The 21,609-nt window shown below is 41.3% G+C and overlaps 1 protein-coding gene across 8 annotated transcripts in view; it reads left to right on the top strand.

Moving 5' to 3' along the window:
* KIF16B (kinesin family member 16B) overlaps nt 1–21,609 on the top strand; it is a 292,648-nt gene that overhangs the window by 175,928 nt on the left and 95,111 nt on the right. For 6 of the 8 annotated variants that reach the window (XM_055345060.1, XM_055345069.1, XM_055345039.1 and 3 more), the window contains 4 exons: nt 12,587–12,619; nt 12,963–13,016; nt 14,755–16,113; nt 20,016–20,168. In XM_055345060.1, coding sequence (XP_055201035.1) covers nt 12,587–12,619; nt 12,963–13,016; nt 14,755–16,113; nt 20,016–20,168 — 1,599 coding nt within the window. The remainder of the gene's footprint in view (nt 1–12,586; nt 12,620–12,962; nt 13,017–14,754; nt 16,114–20,015; nt 20,169–21,609) is intronic. The other 2 variants (XM_055345053.1, XM_055345020.1) reach the window with 1 other exon arrangement.

Genomic DNA, 21,609 nt, shown 5'->3' with positions numbered 1-21,609 from the left:
TGCCCTAAGCAAAATTATATACTTTCCAAATCCATTTCAGTCTTGAAAATAAAGGAAGAAATTTTCACTTGTGTGTTAGCATCCTCTAAGCACTAACCAGTAGTGGGTTGATTTAAATGTATGTATTTGAATAATTAAATTCTAAAAAGAAACACCTGGGTTTCAAATCCATCTGGACCAAAAAAATATCAAAGTCAAAAATCAGACACGTATTTGGTGAGCCATCCAAGGAGCTTCATGGAGTGTGGCATTCTGAGCTGGGATTTGGCTGGCATCAAGGCCACCACAGACCTCAGTAGCCACAAAGGGCTCCTAAATGAGGATGGTCTGAAGTCATCAACAATCAAGAGATGAAGATGGATGAGGGCTATTTTAACTTAACTTTTTATTTTAATATATTCAGTTTGGAAAAATTAGAAATTACAAACAAGCAAAAAAGAACTTACTACACACTATCAGCACGTCCCTGTATATTCTAGTCTATACCTGTTTGTTCTACTATGTAGCCATCCTCTCTCTTTCTTAGTATGTGTGTACATATATATGTATACTCATTTATACACACACACACACATACTTGTATTATTACATATTGTTTTTATGTGTTCGTTTACCATAATGGGTTCATACGGGACTTATAAGAGTTTTTGCACTTAATTACCTTTTCCTTTCATAAACATTTTCCTGCATTATTTTAATGTCCATGTGATATGGCATACTGTGGTTTTTCTGTACCTTACTTATCTGCTATTGGTAGGCGTTTGTCTAGTTTTAAGCTATCACAAGCAATTTGAACATATTTGTAGCTAAATCTTTGTATTTATCCATGGTTACTTCCCCAGGGGGAAAATGGAGAGATAGAATTACTAGTCCAGAAATATAAATAGTTTTACAAATTGTTCTATAGAATTGTTGCACATATCACCACCACTTTTCACCAAGACTGTGAAAGTTTCCAATAACATGCAAACTGGAAATGGAATCCTCTTGAAGTGTAGACTCTACCAACATGAACACCCCCTCCTGGATATAGCTCTCAGCTGTATTCACAGGAGCTGGATTCTGGAGAGTCTTGCTAACAGTGGCCCACTCTGGAAGCATGTCCTGGGTGTCCTGATCATCACCAAAGATTCATTAAGGACCTAGCTTTTCCTTTGCTGAGCTACATGCTCTGCTAGAATGCTGTGTGCACTTAGCGCCAGCCTTCTTGGTCCTTTCAAGTGAAGAGTAGGGATGGCTTCGCAGAATGTGAAGCTGGAAGGAACTAGATTGTGAATGGGTTTTTGGATCAAAAAACCAGAGGCACCAAGGTGGCAGTGAGGACTTCTCACTGTCTGACAACAATTGTGTAGAAAGAAAGTACAGTTGGTCCTTGAAAAACACGAGTTGTTTTTTGAACTACACAATCCATTTATATGTAGATTTTTTTTTCAATAAATACAATCCACTACTGTGAATGTATTTCTCCTTCCTTAAGATGTTCTTAATATTTTCTCTAGCTTGTTTATTTTAAGAATACCATTTATGATACATAGAACATTCAAAATAAATGTTAATTGACTAGGTTGTCAGTAAGGCTTCGGGTCAGCCGGGAGGCTGTTAAGATTTGGGGGAGTGAAAAAGTTATACATTTCAGCTAAGTGAAGGGTTGGTGCCCCAACCCCTGCCTTGTCAAGGGTCAACTGTAGTTTCATTTTCCTTCCTGTCTCCTACCCCTTCCATATTTCTTCCTTAGGTTCTCTTTCCCCATTTCCTGCCTCCAATGGGAAGGAGAGATACATCACATTAGGAAGAAAGTAAGGAGACTTCAATCACAGGATCAGGTCCTCTGTTGTGTTGAGCCTTCACCTCCCTGTTGATGACTGTAAGCTTCCAGAAATTGGACACAGAATCTAATTTGTTGTTCACTCAGTGCCCAGCATAGCACCTGGAATGTAACAGACATCTAATAAGTGTGAATGAAGTGAATTCATTTCCCCTCACTTGATCCATACCAATGTACAAGGGGCTTCAAAACCAGTATCTGGTCATTGCTGGAGATGTTCTTGTTGGGGTTTCCACCTTCAGGTGAAGCCATGGTCTCCAGGGCACCTCCTGGGAGAAAAGGTCACATTGCCTATGAATAGAGTGCCCTGCTAGCTCCGCCTTTCTCTCTTCTCTTGACTTCCCAGTACTTTATCAGTTCTTTAATCTTTTTTTTCCCTTGCTGAGCTTGCATGTGGAAGTTTTATACATGTAGTTGGCAATATTTATGTTGCTGGTGATTTGGTAGTTAGCCTGGGTTTTCGTTGATGGTTATTTACTGTGTTTGTCTCTGCTGGTTTATTTTATCGGGCCTTGCCATTTTTCAGAAGTTTGCTTTGCTGCAAGGCTGATTTCTTCTCCAGTTTTTGGTCTTCGTTGTCTAGCTTTTATATGGACCGTTTACTAACTTTACAGTTACTGTAGAGTGCGTTAAATATCTTGTCAAGATACAGTTGTGGGGAACATGTGATAAAAGCAACTGAAAGAAGTGGGCTTCTTCTTCCATTAATGGAGATTAGTGTTAATTAATGATTTTTTTTTTCTTTCTTTTTTGTCTTTGAATGGTATTTCACTGTGAGCCACTTTAAGCTATGAGCTTCTTGTGTTTTGTTTTCAAAGCAAGCAGAAAGGTGAGCTGTAGAATTCAAAGAACAATCTGTCTTTATTCAGTTACTTTAGATTTGCATTGTCCTAGTAGTGGGCTGCATTTCTGTTTCCTTCATTTCATAATTGCACAGTCGAAAGCAGCATTGTAAACGTCACCTGAGGAAATGAGGCTTTTCCTAGTGAAATGATGAATGGTAGTTAGGACAAGGATGGAAGATAGCAAATTTCCCCTAAGTGCCTATGGCAGCATGGTTTGCCTTTGACGTAACATATTGTATTGGCTTGAATACACACCATGAGCTCTCTGTAATTTGTTACCTCATTTGATGAGAGCTCGTTGCTGGTTCAGTCAAGGGTTCCATTTGGGCATATCTGTTCTTGCTCCTGGGTCTTTGCTTGTGCTGTTTCCTTCTCTTAGAACACTCGTCCATTTGTCCACCAGCTCCTCATATGGCCAAATCCTACATAGTCTCTAAGATCCCAGCTTAAATGTTGCTTCTTCATAGAGGCCATACCAATCTCCATCCAGATTTCATCCCCTTGGCCATTTGCTCAGAGGATCCTGTCTTTCTTTTGTAGCCCGTGGTAGTTGATAATTGTGTTTCTTGGTCTATATATTTAATGGTAAATGAAAGGGTCTGATTTTCTTGATACTGTGTCTCTTTTCCTCAGTAGGTATTTGAGAAATAATTGTTGATTGTGTGAGTGAATTGTTGTGCCCTGACGAAGCAGTTCCATCTGCTGCTTCTGTCACAGACCATAATTCTAACTTTGAGAAGCTGTGCCCCCATCAGTGACATTCAATGCTTAGTTCCCAGTCACAACCCCCATATCTGATGATTTACTCAGGTTAATCATCATTGTTGTTGGATAAAATGGAAATGAACCAGAGATTCATAGAAGCATAAAGGAAGTAAAATGGTTGCTATAATCACAGTAGATTAAGAAAGAATTTTGAAACAAGTAGTTTGTCTCATTATAAATTGAAATGCTTATTACAAAAAAGTAAAACATTCAGAAATGAATTAAAGTAATCACAAGCATTCACAATCCTCCCACCAAAAAATAATGATTGGTTTACATTTGTAGTGTTTACTTATATTTACTGTATGTAACTGTTTAATTGTACATTAGATATTGTAATTATGCATTATAAGGATTATTTAAATTGGGGGCACTTGAGTGACTCAGTTGGTTAAGTGTCCAACTCTTTATTTCAGCTCAAGTCTTAATCTCAAGGTCGTGAGTTCAAGCCCCACGTTAGGCTCCATGCTGGGCATGGAGACTACTTAAAAACAAAACAAAACAAAAAACCAGAAAAACAAAATTGAGATCATACTAGATATACAGTTCTGTGTTCTGCTTTTTCATTTAACATTTTATTGTGAGTAGTTGGCTGGTTAGCTCAGTTGGTTAGAGCGTGGTGCTAATAACATTTTATTGTGAACTTTTCCCCATGCCATTGATGACAAGTCTTCATTCTGTTTAGATCTTGAACATAATTCTTGCTTAATCATAAAGGACTTTTGGAACTATTTCTCTCCACCTAACACAAACATAAATTGTTGATTACATTACAATTAATCCAGTTATATAAATCTTTGCCACTTTTTTTTCTTTTGTCTGCTAAATCCACACCCTCTTAAACTCTCTATTTGATGGTGGCTGCTACTTACATTAAAGCAACAAGAGGAGGAATGCAGAGAGGTATCAGAGAAATAAGGAATGATTGATGGCCTAGACCATAAAAGGCATGACACTGGAGAGCTGGGAGTGGGTGACAGGCCAGGGGAGGTACAACAGGTGCCCCTGGGACCTCCATTCACCTCCAGCCCGAGACAGAGGCATACAATACAAGCATTACTGGTTAGGTGTGTTAGCATTTTGTCTTTCAGTGGGTGATACCAAAGGAGTACAAATATGTAAAGGAGATATGTAGCACTAAACTAAAGCTCTTCATTTCAGTGAAGGGAGAGGAGCTGTGGTGCATTTTAAGTCTTTTTTACATCTTCAGATTTCCCTGTATGCTCTCCCTTTTCCATCTGCTCACAAATGGGCACAGCTTTTCTTAAACTAACTTCTTGGGCTGCCCAGTTTAGATTCCACCAAACTGTTTTATACACCAGCTACCATATACCTTTCTAAAATGTGATCACTTACATTAATCATGGCACATTTGTATTATAGAATTGTATGTTAAGCTATGTTAGACAATAATAGTTAATGATCTGGGGATTTGTCAAAAATATTCATTAGGAGGAAAAGGTTAAAAAATAAGCTGTGTTGTTGGCTCTCATCTCTGTGTATATGTGTATCTCTGGGAAGGCTAAAGGCTGTGCAGGATGGAACAATCATGGTGATTATATTGAATTGGTAAGTGTTTTACTTACTTGTATTTTCTAGATTTGCTGCAGTTAATTAACTTTCATCTTGAGAAGGGTGGAAAGCACCAAAAGTTGTTCTTTCTTAAGGCAAAGTGAACTCCACATTGGCTGATAGCATCTCTTCCTCACCCAGGTATTCTGTGACTGTGTAATTGGGGTCTGGCTCTGAGCCTCTAGTTACTGACTTCTAAGCACTATTTATAGCAGTCATTGGTTGAACACCTACTATGTGCCTTACAGAAGGCCCTACACAGTCAATTAAGTGAGTCTCTGTTCTTAAGGAGCCCTGGTGGGCAGGGCTATATCTACCCTTTGTGACTTGTAGGACCTTGAGTGGTTTGGGCCCTGGCTTCCTCTTGGGCCACAATTCCTATCATACCATCACCATCTCCTAATTCAATCTACTTTCTCCATGCTGGTCTTTCTGTGCTCCCAGCATGGCACACACGTCTCCTGGTCGTTGGTCTGGCTTCTCCCTCATGTTGGCAACAGATGCATCCTCATGATCACTCCCTCCATTTAGCTCTGTCTTAAATGTCCCCTTCTCTCTCCACCCTCTCTTCTGGCTTCATTATTTTCATAGCACTTATCACATAACATACTCATCGTTTAGTTAGCTGTCCTCCTCACCAGAATGAAGGGTTTATAATAGCAGGGACTTGGTTCCTTTTGCTGAATCCACATTGCCTAGGGCAGTGCCTGGGCCATGGATACCATATTAAACAAATGAATTCCTGTACTTTGTACTCATTGCCATGGGTAGAGGACTGCACAGATTGGTGGGAGGAGAGGTTGCCCACAAAGATGCTCCCAAGAATGTCAACCTTTGACATTCTGCCCAGCATCTACCTTTTGGGTTTTATTTCTCACCACTTCCCTTTATTTGTGCTGAGCAAGAGCCAGGTATGTTCATTATTGCTTCCTTTGCTTATCTCTTGTCTTCCTGCTCCTATTTTTCTAACACTAGTTTTTTTTTTTTTTTTCCCACTCACCACACTATGCCCATAGTTATTCTGTCCATCTGTCAAGGCCCAGCTTAACAGCAGTTCCTCTGCGAGGTATCCTCTCATCCCTGCAGCTATAAATGCTCTCCCTCCACCCCATCTCCTGTTAAAAATGGAACTTTCTCGGGTTCTATGTGATTGATATGCATGCATATTTTATTTCCCTTATAATCCACTCCTAAGAGGCACAGGCACTTGACCTATTCTCTGTTGTTCTTGCACATAGTAGATGTTGATACAGGTTGATTGGATATGTGGCATGCGTGGCTGAATGAAGTGGCAGGAAAATTACCTGTGATACACTGTTCTGGTTTGTTCAACAAGGTGAGGTGTACCTCTTTAAATGATGAATCATTGTTAACTTCTGGAAGGCTATTTCTGGGGTAAAAGTTACCATGGTTCAGTTGAAGAGGTGAGGTGGAATTCCAGAGTTGAAGTAGGATTAGAGGAGGAAGCGCAGCTGGGTGCTTCAGTTTAAGCATCTGTCTTCTGCTCACATCATGATCTCCCAAGTCCTGGGATCTAGTCCAGCATCCCAGCATTGGGCTCCCTGCTCAGCAGAGAGTTTGCTTCTCCTTCCCCCTCTGCCCCTCTCCTTGCTTGTGTTTTCCCTCTCTCTAATAAAATTAAAAAAAAAAAGAATGGAGGAGGAATAGGAAGAGGCAAACTTTACTCTTGATTCCTCTAAAGAAGAGGTCACCTTGGACCTCTCTGTAATACTCTCTGGGATTCAGTCTCCTGGCCTGTAAAATAGTGGTGGGGAGCAAGATGTAGGGGCATGTGCCAAGTTGAATGCACGATCTCCTGAGTCCCCATGTAGCACTGCATGTGATCTTGCAGCTCTATCAGGTAGCTCTCCTGGGTTTAACATGTGTTCCTGGCTGCCTTTATTGGAGCAAGTTATACCACTGTTATGAGAAAGAGGCTGGGAAGAGAACTCATTTAAAATGCTTATGGTATCAAATTTTACTATTTTTTTTAAAGCAATCTTTGTTTCTTTGAGCACTTTTCATTTCAATACAAAAGGCTTAAGATTGGCTCTTGAAAGTCTTTATGGAGTACTTTCTAGACCAGGGATTTGAAAGTTCATTAGAAAACCAGTCCCAGCATACTAGGGATATTTGTGTTATAAACTCTGACTTCCAACTAAAAGGGGTTTAATTTCACAACCTCCTAGGTTCAGTTGCATCACGAGACCCTCATTTTGATATATATACTTTGAACTGCAGTTGTACATAAGTCACTGTAGTGCAGGATAACCTGCCATATTGTATAATGATCTGGGGTGGGAAAGAGAGAAGTGGGGATGGAGTGGTGTAGTGATTTCACTGTCTCTACAGAGCAGCTGTTCTTGGGTTTCTTTCTTTTTTTTTTTTTTTAAGATTTTTATTTATTTATTCACGAGAGACACAGAGAGAGAAAGAGGCAAAGACACAGGCAGAGGGAGAAGCAGGCTCCATGCAGGGAGCCTGACTTGGGACTCGATCCTGGGTTTTCAGGATCACGCCCTGGGCTGAAGGCAGCATTAAACCACTGGGCCACCTGGGCTACCCTGTTCTTGGGTTTCTGATGAAAGTTTCTAATAATTCACACAGGGAATACCTCAGAGCCTTTCCATAAAGAGACAGGGTCTGGGTGAATGGCTAAGTTATTCCTTTCATGCATTTCCCTGTGCCTGTCTTGGGGTAGTCTTTGGTTTCTTCTCAGTCTTTAAAGAATGTCTAGAATGTCTAGAAGATAATTGGATAGAACCTGTACAAACTCCACCAAAAATCCAAACTTCGTCTTCAATCTTTAAGATCCCCCAGTCTCTTTGGGAGTTTGCTCATTTGGAAGGTGGTTTGAAACTGGCTGGAAGTTCCTGAAGGTGATAGGAGGGCAAGAAGTTCAGCCATTCTGGTCTAACTATTACAGAACCCAGTGTTGGTGGAAACCTAATCTCTAGTGAAGGATCAGAAAGTGAACCATCTTGCATGGAGTTCTGGTCTTTTCTAGCTGCTTTCCATCTGGCCCTTACCAGAATCAGGACTGCGGACTACTATTATCTATTCCAGGCAACAGGCTGGAACTTCTTTAAAAAATGATGTATATTTGATCAGAACACAGCTACATAACTTACAGAGTTCAACGCATAATGTAAACCTGGGGCCTTTTCTTCAAATATTAAGAATCGCAAGATGGTGTCAGTAGACAGTGAATACAGGACCCTGTGCATCCTCAAAGGTTGCATATGCCATAGGGGCATCCTAAAAATTATGTGGGAAAAATTCTAGCTTACCCATTTCCCAAGGATATTCCCCATACCTGTTTACATATCTGGAGAATATGCTTGTCGGGGACTGCCTTGCCTTCAGCTCCCCTCTGTTGTCAGGTGACTCCCTTCTAGTCATACTGGGGTCTGGGGCTCAGCCTTTACTACTCTCTCCGCACGCCCTCACCACAGCTGCCAGCTCAAGTGTTGGCTTGACTTGAGTAGCTGTTTTCTTCCTTTTCGAATGTAAAATGACATCAGAGGTACAAAACTAATCACCATTGGCACAACATAAGGGCTTGAATACTTATGCTTTTGGTTCATTTAAAATTTTTCTTTTTTTCCTTTCTTTTTTTGATAATCACAGTCTCACTTTCAATGTCATGGTGTGAACTGAGAAATTCCCACCCCCTTGCTTTTTCATTGCTGATGATAACAGGAATATAAATTGCAAGATGTGCAATTATACCTAAAAATGCTAGATGTGTTTTAATGCAAAAAAAAAAAAAAGAGAGAGAGAGAGAGAGAGAGCAAGAGAGGCTGTTTCTCATAAAAATAGATTGTATGCTATGCTTTTTTGTTGGACCTAACACAGTATATATACTTCCAAATGTCATTTTAAAATGCTAAAAACAGCTGCAAAAATCACATCGTTTTGTGGTTTTCCTTTTAATTGTAACATTTAGGAAATTAGCATTTGGGGCCAAGATAACTCCATTAAAATAAGATAGTGAATTACACTTATTTAAAATGAAGTCACATTAAAATACAATTACAGTTGATATTCTTTCCTTGTTATTAACACATCCGCATTTATGTTTTACAATCTATTGAGGTTTGCTATTTGAAATAATTATCATTGATTAAGGAAAGAAGTGCATTTTAAAGTATGATTAGTAAATATGTAATATTTAATGGAAGTCCTACAGTAGCAGCAACAGCTAATATCACCTCATATTTTAAAATATAGTTCTTGACTTTGTAATTATGACTTTCTCCTTAGAATGGATGGGGCTTGATTTTAATTAAGACTGAGCATCTTGGGATCCCTGGGTGGCGCAGTGGTTTGGCGCCTGCCTTTGGCCCAGGGCGCGATCCTGGAGACCCGGGATCGAATCCCATGTCGGGCTCCCGGTGCATGGAGCCTGCTTCTCCCTCTGCCTGTGTCTCTGCCTCTCTCTCTCTCACTGTGTGCCTATCATAAATAAATAAAAATTAAAAAAAAAATGAGCATCTTTTTTTTTTTTCGACTCTTATTTTTTAGGAAATGGGAGTAATTAGTTATCACATACTGCTTTTGGTAGAAAGCAGTCAAAATTTTTCCTATTTTAGTAACAGGTCATAGAAATGAATCCATACTTCTTCATTAAGAATTAAAATGGGAATGTCTCTCTGATTTCTTGACTCAGAACCCTCCATGTCATTAGGTGCCACTCTTCAGGAGAGGTTAGAGCTGTGGGCCTCCTACATCTAAGGTTGACAACCGCCACTGGCCCAAATTACTTTTCCTTTCCTCATCACAATCAAATGTTCTAAAATGAAAACTTCTACGGAGAAAGAGTCAAGGATCTTATCAGACCAAAGACTCAGCTGCCCTCAGACCACCCTTCCTCTGCCTCACAGAGTGCTCTGATCTGTTCGCTTATTGGCACCTGCCTCTTCTTACTGTTGTCGTCTGCTTACCATCTAAGCTTCGCCATCTTTTTCAGTCCTACTGTTATCTTGGGTGATTCTATATGGACACACATGGTTATGTAAGTATATTCACTTCTTGGCCTGGAGACATCTTAGATTTTTCACTTTCACCTGCAAGCTTTGCCTTGTTCCACTTCTCTGTCCAACCAAGTTTTTGTCCCCAACACTTGAGTCATCTTCTTCCCCAAATGCTCAGATGGTTTTTTGGTTCTTTCACTTGTCAGAGACCCAGCTGGGTCCATCAAACTGTCTCCTTGCCCTGAACCTGTATCTGATAGCTCAGCTCAGTGCTACAAGAGAAAGCCACATCAACTCAGAGATGGCACCTCTGTAAGTTGATGATCTCTATACTTGAATGATGCTCACCCATCCCTTTTTGTTTGTTGTCCTTTTCCAAGGTACTTTTATGCCAGCATCCTTAGGATCAAGTTCAGAGTCCTTAATGTAACTTCTAAGGCCCTTCATTCACTATTTGTCTTCTTTTGTCCAGTTAAGCTTCGTGTCTTGCCAATTCTCTCACAGCAAGCCAAAATGTGGTTTTAATGAGCTTCTCTTGAGTTTCTATATCATGTATGAAGAATTGCATAGCTCAGGTATGAGTTTCCTCAGGAAACTTGCTTCATTCTAGGTACTATCAAATTATGGGATCGGTACCCCACTCCATATGTTATAGCATTGTCCTTCTTCAGTCCTGGCTTGTGACTCACTGGGTGCCCATTGTGTTTATTTGACTGTCACAGACTGAGAGTCCTGTGGGTCAAAGCCATGTCACCCTTAGAAACTGCTGTACCCCTGAAACCCCCCTTTGCCTGATGTCATGCACAATTAAAAAAAAATAGATGGTCAGAGCATCACATTAGAGATGAAGATATTAAAACCCACATTTTGTGACCTCCTGAGACCACACAGCTCACTTGTGAAAATCAATCATAGTGGTCAGCAGCCTGGATTTTAGTACCAAACTTGGATTCAAGTTCTCCTTCTGCTGCTTACTTGCTTTAAGCCTCGGGTATTTGTTCTATAAAATAGGGATGAGAAACATGTCAGCCTGGCAGGGTTGGGAGAATAGTGTGAGGGTATTGTCCACTAAGAGCCCAGCCCAGTGTGCCCCTTGTAAACAGTCCTCAGTGATAGGATTTCATTTGAACCTAGGTTGCCCAACTCTCAGAGGAGCATTTGGATTATGATCACATGCCTGTGACATGTCAGAGGAGTATCTACTTGTGATTATATGAACTGTTCATAGAAAGTAAAATCAGAGAATATAGACACAGTTCCATTAGAAAAATTCTCTGTTTTTGAAAGTGTTTTATCTAGTGATTCTTTTTGACTTTATAAATATTTCCAGAAAGGCTGAACTGTACTGAAGTCTAAAAACTATCTACTATGAAATATTTCCAAGGTTCTCTTTATTGTTGTATAAGAGAGAACAGTCCTACACTAACTTTAATGAAACCTTATCCCTACCTAGCATAATGACATATGTGCTGAGAGCTTGGGGATTGCCAAATACCTTTCATATATGTTTATGTGACGAATTTCTCATGGATGGCAATTTGGTAGGAGGGTATATATAACCCCAAATGACATGTTTCAGTGAAGGATTTAATTATTTTATTGACTATCACAAATCTGAGCATTGCTTATGAGTTAAGTGATGGTATTTTGGAAGTAGGCTATTGTAGGTTCAAATCCTGGCTCTGCCACATCTCGCCATTATAACCTTGGACAAGTTCTTTCACATATCTAAGCTCTGGGTTCTTTGTATGTAAAGTGGAGATACTATTTGTTATCGCTAGGATTTGCTGGGAAGACAGAGTAAGCTAACATGGGTAAAACCCTCAGCACAGCACTCAGTTCTGCTTACAAAAGAAACCCAGACATCTTACTCTCAGTATTAGCCAAATTAAATGAGTAACACATCTAATTGAAATATTTATTAGTTCCTTCTAAAGGTAACTTTTGCCAGTCTACATTGGTGCATTATGCAGGGAAAGTTTGTGATGAATTTTTCCCTAGTTCAGCTTTTTAGCTATCTATGCCACTTAACATATGGGAAAATTTGTAGGTTTAAGAATTACCATTCATGCTGTTTAAAAAGAGTGAAATCTTGCAGTCATTAAGTCTAGTGTTTGAGAAGAAATCAATTTTTGTCATCAGTACTTTAGCAACTTGTTTTAAAATTCCCAGTGACTAGCCCCCTTTTGTTTTGCTAGCACTGTGGAAAACCCATTGACAATCTATGTAGCCCTGGTAAGTTGTATCCTAGAACTATTAGTCACAGGAGGATCTTTATGAACTACCTACAGTAGATCCATGTATAAAGTAGTAAAAATATAATTTTGATACTATCACAATTGTTATTGGTACTCAGTGATTATTACTGCTCTCGTTATGATGGCAAGTGTGCACACATAACACAGCTAACTCTTTGGAGTATTTGAGAAATTTTTGGGAAATGTGATATTTATAAAAAGATGTTGTGATGTATGCATGGCTATTGGCTTTTAAGTACCTTACTGCTATTCTCCTGATGTTCTCCTCAGTTAATTCTTTTCTTAATTGATGTCTGTGCTCTCTCTCTCTCTCTCTCTCTCTCTCTCTCTCTACCTCCCTGGCAGTCTTTTCCCTATAAAAGGACCCATCTGTCTAAGGTAGAGATTCTCCATTTTTATATACACTCACCAGTGATTAAGCTGCATGGAATAGACATGCTTATTATTTAGAAGTTTCCTTGAACCCTGCTTTTTCAATACAGTAGTGCTTTGTTTTCCTTCAAGTATAAAATAAGTTATTTTCAGCACCCCAAAGTATGTCTAATTTCTAATCACAGTCATAGATTAGAGCAAAAAAAAAAACATTTTAAACTTGCTAATCCATCATAATTAAAAATAACGTTTAAGCAACAGATACTCTTTGTAATATGCAACTATATACAGAGACTGAGAGAAAAGCTCGTTCCGAAAAGTGACTAATTTTCATTTGATTTTCTATTAGACTTGAATTTGAGCGGCAGCAGCGTGAAGAACTTGAAAAATTGGAGAGTAAAAGGTAAGGTATGTGGGGGGCCAGCTCTGACAGTGCTGTAGTCTGTAGATTCTTGCATTAATCTTCTAGACAGATTCCATTGGGGTCTGTCTCATGCCCTCCCTCTGGTTCCATGTCAAGTATTTACGGGTCTAATGACTTTGGGTCTTTCCTCTAGGTGGTTACTTGTATCTCATGTTTAATATTTTCAAGTAGTACATCTTCAAATACTTGTAAGAAAGGGGGAATAGGGTCAGTATGCAAATTTCATGCACTTGTTAAATTTAACATGCCAAGTATATACTTTTTTATATTTAATTCAAATGGATATCCTCATCAGTAATATCACCCGAGGTCTTAGAAAGCCTCTCTTTGCTTTTAAAGGGGAAAGGAGAAAAAATAAGTGGGAAATATCAGAAAGGGAGACAGAACATGAGAGACTCCTAACTCTGGGAAACTAACTAGGGGTGGGAAAGGGGAGGTGGGTGGGGGGTGGGGGTGAATGGGTGACGGGCACTAAGGGGGGCACTTGATGGGATGAGCACTGGATGTTATTCTATATGTTGACAAATTGAACACCAATAAAAAATAAATTTATTAAAAAATAAAAATAAAGATCTTTGCTTTTGTTGTTTGGCCATTTGTATTCCCCTTCTATAATTTGCTTCTTTATATTCTTTGCTCACTTTTCTCCAGGGTGTGTGTGTGTGTGTGTGTGTGTGTGTGTGTGTGTGTGTGTTTGTGGTTGTTTAGCTGATTTGGAGAAGGTTTTTTGGTATGTTCTGAATGTAATTATCTGATAATACTAAGTATCTTCTCCTTTTTTCCCCCTCCATCCTATATTTAACAAGCCAAGAAATGGAGCAAGGATAGATATTAGAGTAGAAACTAAAGCCACAGAAAATCTACAGGTTGGATATTTATATTCTGGAATCTGGAGTGTAGGTGGTACAAATGAATTAGTTTAGCTTCTAGCATCATATAAGATAGGTCTTAGATGTGTCAGGAGTTGGAGACCATGTATTGATACTTCTGCATGCCCTTTATTTTTGCTTTGGAGGCCATCCCAACTTCAAAACACAGATTTAGCGCTTGGTAGGGATCATTTGTTTTCCAAGACCAAACATGACATATAACCCCTGTGGCCATGCATCTCAGTATTCTAATGGTGACCCCTGTTATTTTCAGCGTTACATGTTAATAAACTAATATTTTGAGCCATTTGGTGATTACTGTTTATCCTAAACTAGTGATTAAATGCTAAGTAGCATGTGGTTATTTGAGCTGGAACAATGAACTGTTGATTGTCTTGACTTTGATATTTGACCCTAATGAGTTGAGGACAGCATAAGCATTTTTATTTAATGTCATTCTGTAACTGAATTTCTATTGAGTTTTAGCCATTGGGCTGAATAAAATTATTCACATTTAAATTTAAATTGGGCACGGTTCTTTCTCTTTGAGCTCAGGGGGCTTTTAAAATTATATCATGCATAACACATTATGCTTATAGACTCTACAAAGAAATGATATCAGAGGCTACTTCAGGAGATTAGGCAAATGATATGTTGGATAGTTACAGAGTAAAAAAGTTAAGCAGTGTGCTGCTGGAAATTAAAAGGAAAGTAGTTTCCCCCCACTTTTTATTCTTACTGAAGGGTTTGACTTTGTGTTGTATGTCTATTTTCAGAACATCTCAGTTAGGGAAAAGTCATTTGTCCGTAGCACTCAGATGATGATCAGTCAACATTTGGCATTTCAGGAAACTCATAGAAGAAATGGAAGAGAAGCAAAAGTCAGATAAGGCAGAATTGGAGCGGATGCAGCAGGAGGTGGAGACCCAGCGCAAGGAGACAGAGATCGTCCAGCTCCAGATCCGCAAGCAGGAGGAGAGCCTCAAACGCCGGAGCTTCCATATTGAGAGCAAACTGAAGGATTTGCTCGCTGAAAAGGAAAAGTTTGAAGAGGAAAGGCTGAGGGAGCAGCAGGAAATCGAGCTGCAGAAGAAGAAGCAAGAGGAAGAGAGCTTTCTCCGAGTCAAGGAAGAGCTCCAGCGGCTCCAAGAACTCAACAACAATGAGAAGGCTGAGAAGCTTCAAATCTTTCAAGAGCTGGACCGGCTGAAAAGGGAGAAGGATGAGCAGTATGCCAAGCTCGAATTGGAGAAGAAGAGGCTGGAGGAGCAGGAGAAGGAGCAGGTCATGCTCGTGGTACATCTGGAAGAGCAGCTGCGTGAGAAGCAGGAGATGATCCGGCTCCTCCGGCAAGGGGAAGTGCAGCGGGTGGAGGAGGAGAAGCGGGATCTGGAAGGCATCCGAGAGTCCCTCCTTCGGGTGAAGGAAGCCCGGGCTGAAGGGGAGGATGATGGTGAGGAGTTAGAAAGGGCTCAGCTCCATTTCTTAGAGTTCAAGAGAAGGCAGTTGGTCAAGCTAGCCAACTTGGAGAAGGACCTGGTCCAGCAGAAGGACCTCCTGAGAAAAGAAGTTGAAGAGGAACAGGAACTCCTAGAGCGTTTAAAATCTGCAGAAGAGGAAGACTCTAGGTTATTGAAGAAAAATGATGCTAGCATCACAAACGTTACCCTGCTGGCTCGAAATGTGGAGAAGATAAAGCCAGCAGAATATAGGCTGCAGTATAAAGAACGCCAGCTCCAGTACCTGCTGCAGAATCATTTGCCAACCCTATTGGAAGAAAAGCAGAGAGCATTTGAAATCCTTGACAGAGGTCCCCTTGGCTTAGACAACACTCTTTATCAAGTGGAGAAAGAGATGGAAGAAAAAGAGGAACAGCTTGCCCAGTACCAGGCCAACGCGAGCCAGCTGCAGAAGCTCCAGGCCACCTTCGAATTCACTGCCCACATTGCACGTCAGGAAGAAAAGGTGAGGAAGAAGGAAAAGGAGATCCTGGAGTCTCGGGAGAAGCAGCAGAGGGAGGCGCTGGAGCGAGCTGTGGCCAGGCTGGAGAGGAGGCACTCAGCCCTGCAGAGGCGCTCCACCCTGGGCCTGGAGATCGAGGAGCAGAGGCAGAAGCTCGCCACGCTCCACAGCAGCAGCAGCGAGCAGTCTGGGCTCCAGGCCAGCCTGGAAGCTGAACAGGAAGCCCTGGAGAAGGACAGGGAGAGGTGAGACTGGGAAGGGAGAGCACGGCATGCTGTGGGTGCCAAGTGATGGCGACTTTTCTACCCCTCCCAGTGTGACTGTCTCTTAAAAAAAAGTAATTCTTTTTTACCTGTGTATTCTCTAATACACCAACAAATGGTTTTAGTCAAACAAAAGTGAGAAAGCACCCCTAAACATTTTCTTTCTCCTTAGGATCCTTCCTCATTTTAGAATCGTTGGCCTACAGTTATTGAAAAAAATACACTAAGGAAACCAAAGGCCTTGTCCCTTACTCCACTGACCTATGGAATGTGAATGTTCTTGTATTTGATAGGATAGCCTCTAGTCAGCCCCCTCCTTTGCATCCCTCCCCCCACCCCCAGTCCCTCCTTTGGCTCTGTATCTCCCTTTCTCTTTCCCTTCTCTTCCCCCCTCTTTTTTTCCTTCTCTCCATCCCCTTCCTCATCCCATCCCGCCCCTCTGAATTTTTCCTATTCTCCCCACTCCTACAACCTCACCATGGGCTTAACATCATCTCTGCAACTAGCACTAGTTACCGTAAAACACCATCCCTTCCTTCACAGTACCATGTGCTAATGTCTACACCTGCTAGGAAACTGAAAACAGCCCCTTCTCCCACCTCTCTTGATTCATAATATTTGCAGGAGGCCCCAGGATTCTGCATTAAAAAATAAACTAAACAAAATTCTCCAGATGATTCTGAACACAGTGATATTTTTAAGCAGATGTGGTGAAGATTTACTCATGTTACTTTTGGTGTTGTGAAAAATAAAACTAGGAATTAGCACTATTTCCGTGGTAAAGAAAGAGTATCTCCTCCCACCAATTCCCTGTCACCAGGCTTCCCACACTAGGTCCTCAAAAGGAATCAGTAGTGAATTCAAGAACACTTTTTCTGGTAGCCTAGCAGATGTGATACCAAGACTCCCAGAAATCTGTAGGCTGCCTGGTGTGTAAACATCACCTGATTTGTTGTCCTACATGGGAGCTTCATACCCTGGCCCAGCCCCATTCTGTCTGGCTGGCCTTGGCAGGCTCTTTGATCTTTAGGCTTCAGTGTCCTCGCTCTAACAAGAAGGGGGCAGAGGAGATCAGGGCCTGTTCACTTTCTTTAGCTCCAGACTCTTTGATCAGTTGAGCTTTTACCTGAAGCCCAGGTTGGAGGGCCTAGGCTCTCTAGCATTCCAACCACCCACAGCACCTCCTGAGGAGCTACAACTGAAGCCTGGTCGGCTAGCTTGTAGGAGCCCAGCTTGACATTGGCAGAGGCCTGGGATCCATATAGATGATGAAGCAAGACCTACTGTGAGGCTGGAGCCTCCCTCCATCATCTTGCCTGAACAGGTTGGGCAAACTCCCTTTCAAATGATCTGCTTCTACTGTGAGTTCTGTTTACCTTTGCTCTCTGGTAATTCCCTCTGGCAAAACAGCAAGAAATAACAATCAAAAACCATAATGCTATTACTTCAGAGAAATAGGTTGGAGGTTTAAGAAAATGATTGCAGGTATGTTATGTAAATGAAATTGCTGGACAAAGCTCCAGCCCCAGGAAATTTAAAGTAGTGAAGGGCACACTCTCAATTTATATCCGGCAGTGTGCAGTAAGAATGCAGCATGAGCTTTTAGCTTGATATCTAGCTTTTGTCAACCGACTTCAGTCCCTGGCCATTTAGTATTAATACTCTATTATAGCAGATACAGTATTGTGATTTTCCATGGAAGTGATTTCCCAGTGTCAGCGTTCCTCCAGAAGCCACACAAAGGATGCTTTTAGTTTCATGTGTTTTGATGGAGTAGACTTTGCTAAGACCTAATTCAGGCCAGCAAATTCTGAGCTCTTTGCTCTGGCTGTGTTGCTCCTGCAGCTTTTTGTGGTTATTGGTTTTGTGTGTCATTACCTCCCTGGGTTCTCATGGCTAAGCCAGGGCCTGCCGTGCAGCCCAAGTCAGCCACTTGTGAAACCCCCAAGTGTGAAATTTTAAATTCACGTGGAACCAGATCAGACAACAGTGAACCGAACTCAGCTTTCCTTTTTTGGCTTCCTTATAAACAAGATTCAGCTCATTCTCTGTCCTCTTTTCCACCCAGTGGTTATATAGCCACTGGGGACAAGTGTCATGCAGATAGAAAGTAGCAGATCTACTTACCATCCCCTCTGGGCCACTGTGTCTTCTTATCTGCTGGCCCCAGAGCAGTGGCCCAGGCAGGCCAGCTCTTCATCTGTGCTGAGACTGTTTTCTTGGGGTGCCTTTCCCTCGCCACCTATATAAATCCCTTTGGGGCTTCAGGGCCCCGCACCAAACCCTTTGTTTTTGGAGTCTTTTTCATTGCTGCCAGTGCTGAAGGATGTCCTTGAACAACTCTAGTAGGTGTCATCTTAGTTACGAACGTTGGCAGTTACATGTGGCTCATTTTCCTTACTATCTCTGAGACTTTGTATTAATATTGTTCCCTGGTTCTTTGCCCACCAGTTGGCCCCTTAACATCAATTTTTTATGCTTTTTTTCTTTTTCCTTTGAAAATACTTCATACTGTGCAAGTTGATGCTTGGTAAGTACTTGCTCATCAATAGACACATGAAGGGCTGAGTTAAGCTGGGTATTGCCGTCTATGGAACCCGTGAGTACTGACCCTGGTGACCTTGACATTTCTGAGGATTAAGAACTTGGTGCTCATGTTCAGGATAGAGCAGTCAAATTGCTGCTGGTAACACCGGAGAGCCGGCAGTATCGTGGTGCACCAGAATCTCTGAAGTTTGAATCTGAAGGAGTTTGGAAGACTAATTGATTCTCTCATTTGGTGTATGAAGAAATTGAGACCCAGATTTCATTAATTTGCCCAAGTTCACACAATGAGTGAGCTGTAGCCCCTAGCTGGGTCTCATGTTTCTGGGGCTAAATTTACTGGCAAGTTTAGCCCTCTGGCCTCATGGCCCTGAATTCAAGCATGCCAGGGCCAACAGGAGAATGGCCTTACACACACTTGTCCTCATACTGAATGTATCATTTATCATTAGAAATACATGTTTGGTTCTACCATTTATGGTGTATTTTAATTTCTCAAGATGATTACCTTGCTTTCTTAGGTCTCCTGCCTAGTTCCCTTTTCTACATCCTCTTCCTTAACCAAAGTGAATTCTTAGTTTTCATGACTTAGGCCTTTGTTCATACTACTTCCTTCCTTTTTTTTTTTTTTTTTAAGATTTTATTTATTCTTGAGAGACATGGAGAGAGAGAGGGAGAGAGGCATAGGTGGAGACAGACACAGAGAGAAGCAGGCTTCCTGCAGGGAGTCCATTGTGGGACTTGATCCCAGGACCCCAAGACCACAACCTGAACCAAAGGCAGACACTCACCACTGAGCCATCCAGGTGCCCCTGTTCATACTACTCTCTGCATCTGGGGAAGCCTTCATCCTCATCTCCAAATGTTCAAATTCCACTGGTCCCTGAAGACTCAACTTGAAATTGCCTTAACTATGTGGATTCTCCTAGATGGGTGGTTTTTAAAAATTCTTTAAACCTTAAATCTCTTTTTTCAAATAGAAGTATTTAGGGGGATCTCAATGTGTAGTCAAGGACCAACTGTTTCATTGAAGCAGTGGTGGGCTCAGAATCCTGCATATCTACCTCAGAGGATTGGCTCAGAGCACAGTAGAGATATCTTTGCCCTTGAGAATCAACTCTCTCCAACTTTTGGGCCCCTGCAGCAATTTTTCTGAACCCTTCTTGTGGCTTGTTATTACCTTATACCTTGTGATGAGGCATCTTTTCTACTAGAAAGTAAAGCTCTTTGCAAAGAGTGTTTGGCTTGATCCCCCATGTTTCTAGAACAATGTCCCACCTATTGAAGATGATCAGGAAATACTGTTAATAAATGAATTAATGTAAATCCTGTCTCTGTAGATTAGAGCATGAAATCCAGCAGTTGAAGCAGAAGATCTGTGAGGTTGATGGTGTTCATAAAGCGCATCATCGGACCTTGGAGGGGAAGGCTCCTTCTCCCAGCTTGCCATCCAGTACTGAGAAGTCACACCTGGTCCCTCTGATGGATGCCAGGTACTGAACATTAAACTGATGCCAGCCCTACCTGAGATGTGATTTAGTGACTCACTGTACCACACATTGTCCAGTTTGCATATGGAGGGATCCATCCAAGGCAACAAGTGGTAGGTGGAAAGAGGTATCATTTGACAAAAACCAAAGACCCGAGGACTGACCAGCCCAATCGAGGGAATGCTGGTGCTACGTTGTGTGAGGAGGTAGAATTAGAAGGCTCAGGGAAACCACCTCCGCCAGGAAGGTATGTACCAAGGCCAGGTGAGAGGAAGAAATGGGCAGAGTTAATTGGACCATACCAAGAAGGAGGACCTTGTGCTGACAGTTAATTTATGGAGGTCATTAATTACAAACAGATGAAGTGTGTTACAAAAGCTGTACCAGTGTATTCAGAATGATCATGAACAACATATACATCTGATTCTGCTATAGCAAAATCATTTTCAACTTGAGTGGCATTGTAAATTGTTCTGTGGCTTAGAGCTTTCAGATAAATTGACTTAATCATTCTTTGCCCATAAGAAAATGGATTATTTTCCTCAACTCCAGCTATTTCATGGGGATGTTTCAAATTGGGCAGTCACAAGCCCTGCGCATCAGACAATATGTGTTTGGATATCAAAATGCATTCAGAATGCTAGGAGCTTCTGTATCCTCTTAAACCTAGGTCTGCATATTCAGGGAGACTAGTTTAAAAAGATCCAGAGAAGTAATCCATTTGTAAGTGCTCTCGGCTCTGCGTCAGCCATGTATGATTTTCCTTTCAGTTCTGAAAGGTGACTACCACATTTTATTACCTTATCCATTCTTCTATACTATTTCACCTAAAATATTCATCTCTTTACCTAGCATTTCAGAAAATCATCGAGACATGGCCAGTAGTAGAGATATGTTTCTAGGACTGTACGTGTGTTTAGAGAGATGAAGCCAGATTTTTGTTTCGTGTGCTAAGACATAAACATGCAAAATAGTTCATGTTAAGTAATCCATCTAATCAGTGTTTCTCTAACTGGGAGAGGGAGAGTGTAGAAGTAAGCAAGCCTTCCATGTGGGCAGCCTGAGCCATAGAAGGATTTTAGCTGGAACTAAAATTCTCTGGTCTCCCTGGTTCCTCTGGGTAGATGGTTGTACTTCCTACAATTTCACCTTTGTTCTCTAGGGTACCAGATGTTCAGTTGACAACTGCCTTAGTAGTTGGCCGTTTCATGCTTCCACTGTCTTGGCCCACGCCAGGCAGTTTGAAAGGTAGAGAGGCCTTTAAAATGTGCTTTACTCCAGCCAGCTGCCAATGGAGAGAGAAGACAGAGTAGAAACAGTTCAAGCCATTGTTCCTTTGGAATAGTGGAGATCCACAGAGATCTTGTCCACTTCCTGCCGCTCTCCCCACTTTAATCCTCTTACATGACTTTGTGATGTAAGAAATAACTATCACTGTTTTGCA

The sequence above is a fragment of the Nyctereutes procyonoides genome, unplaced genomic scaffold (genome assembly GCF_905146905.1).
Source record: "Nyctereutes procyonoides isolate TBG_1078 unplaced genomic scaffold, NYPRO_anot_genome, whole genome shotgun sequence".
Lineage (NCBI taxonomy): Eukaryota > Metazoa > Chordata > Mammalia > Carnivora > Canidae > Nyctereutes > Nyctereutes procyonoides.
The sequence above is the reverse complement of the archived record's forward strand: the minus strand, read 5'-3'. Positions and strand labels throughout refer to the sequence as shown.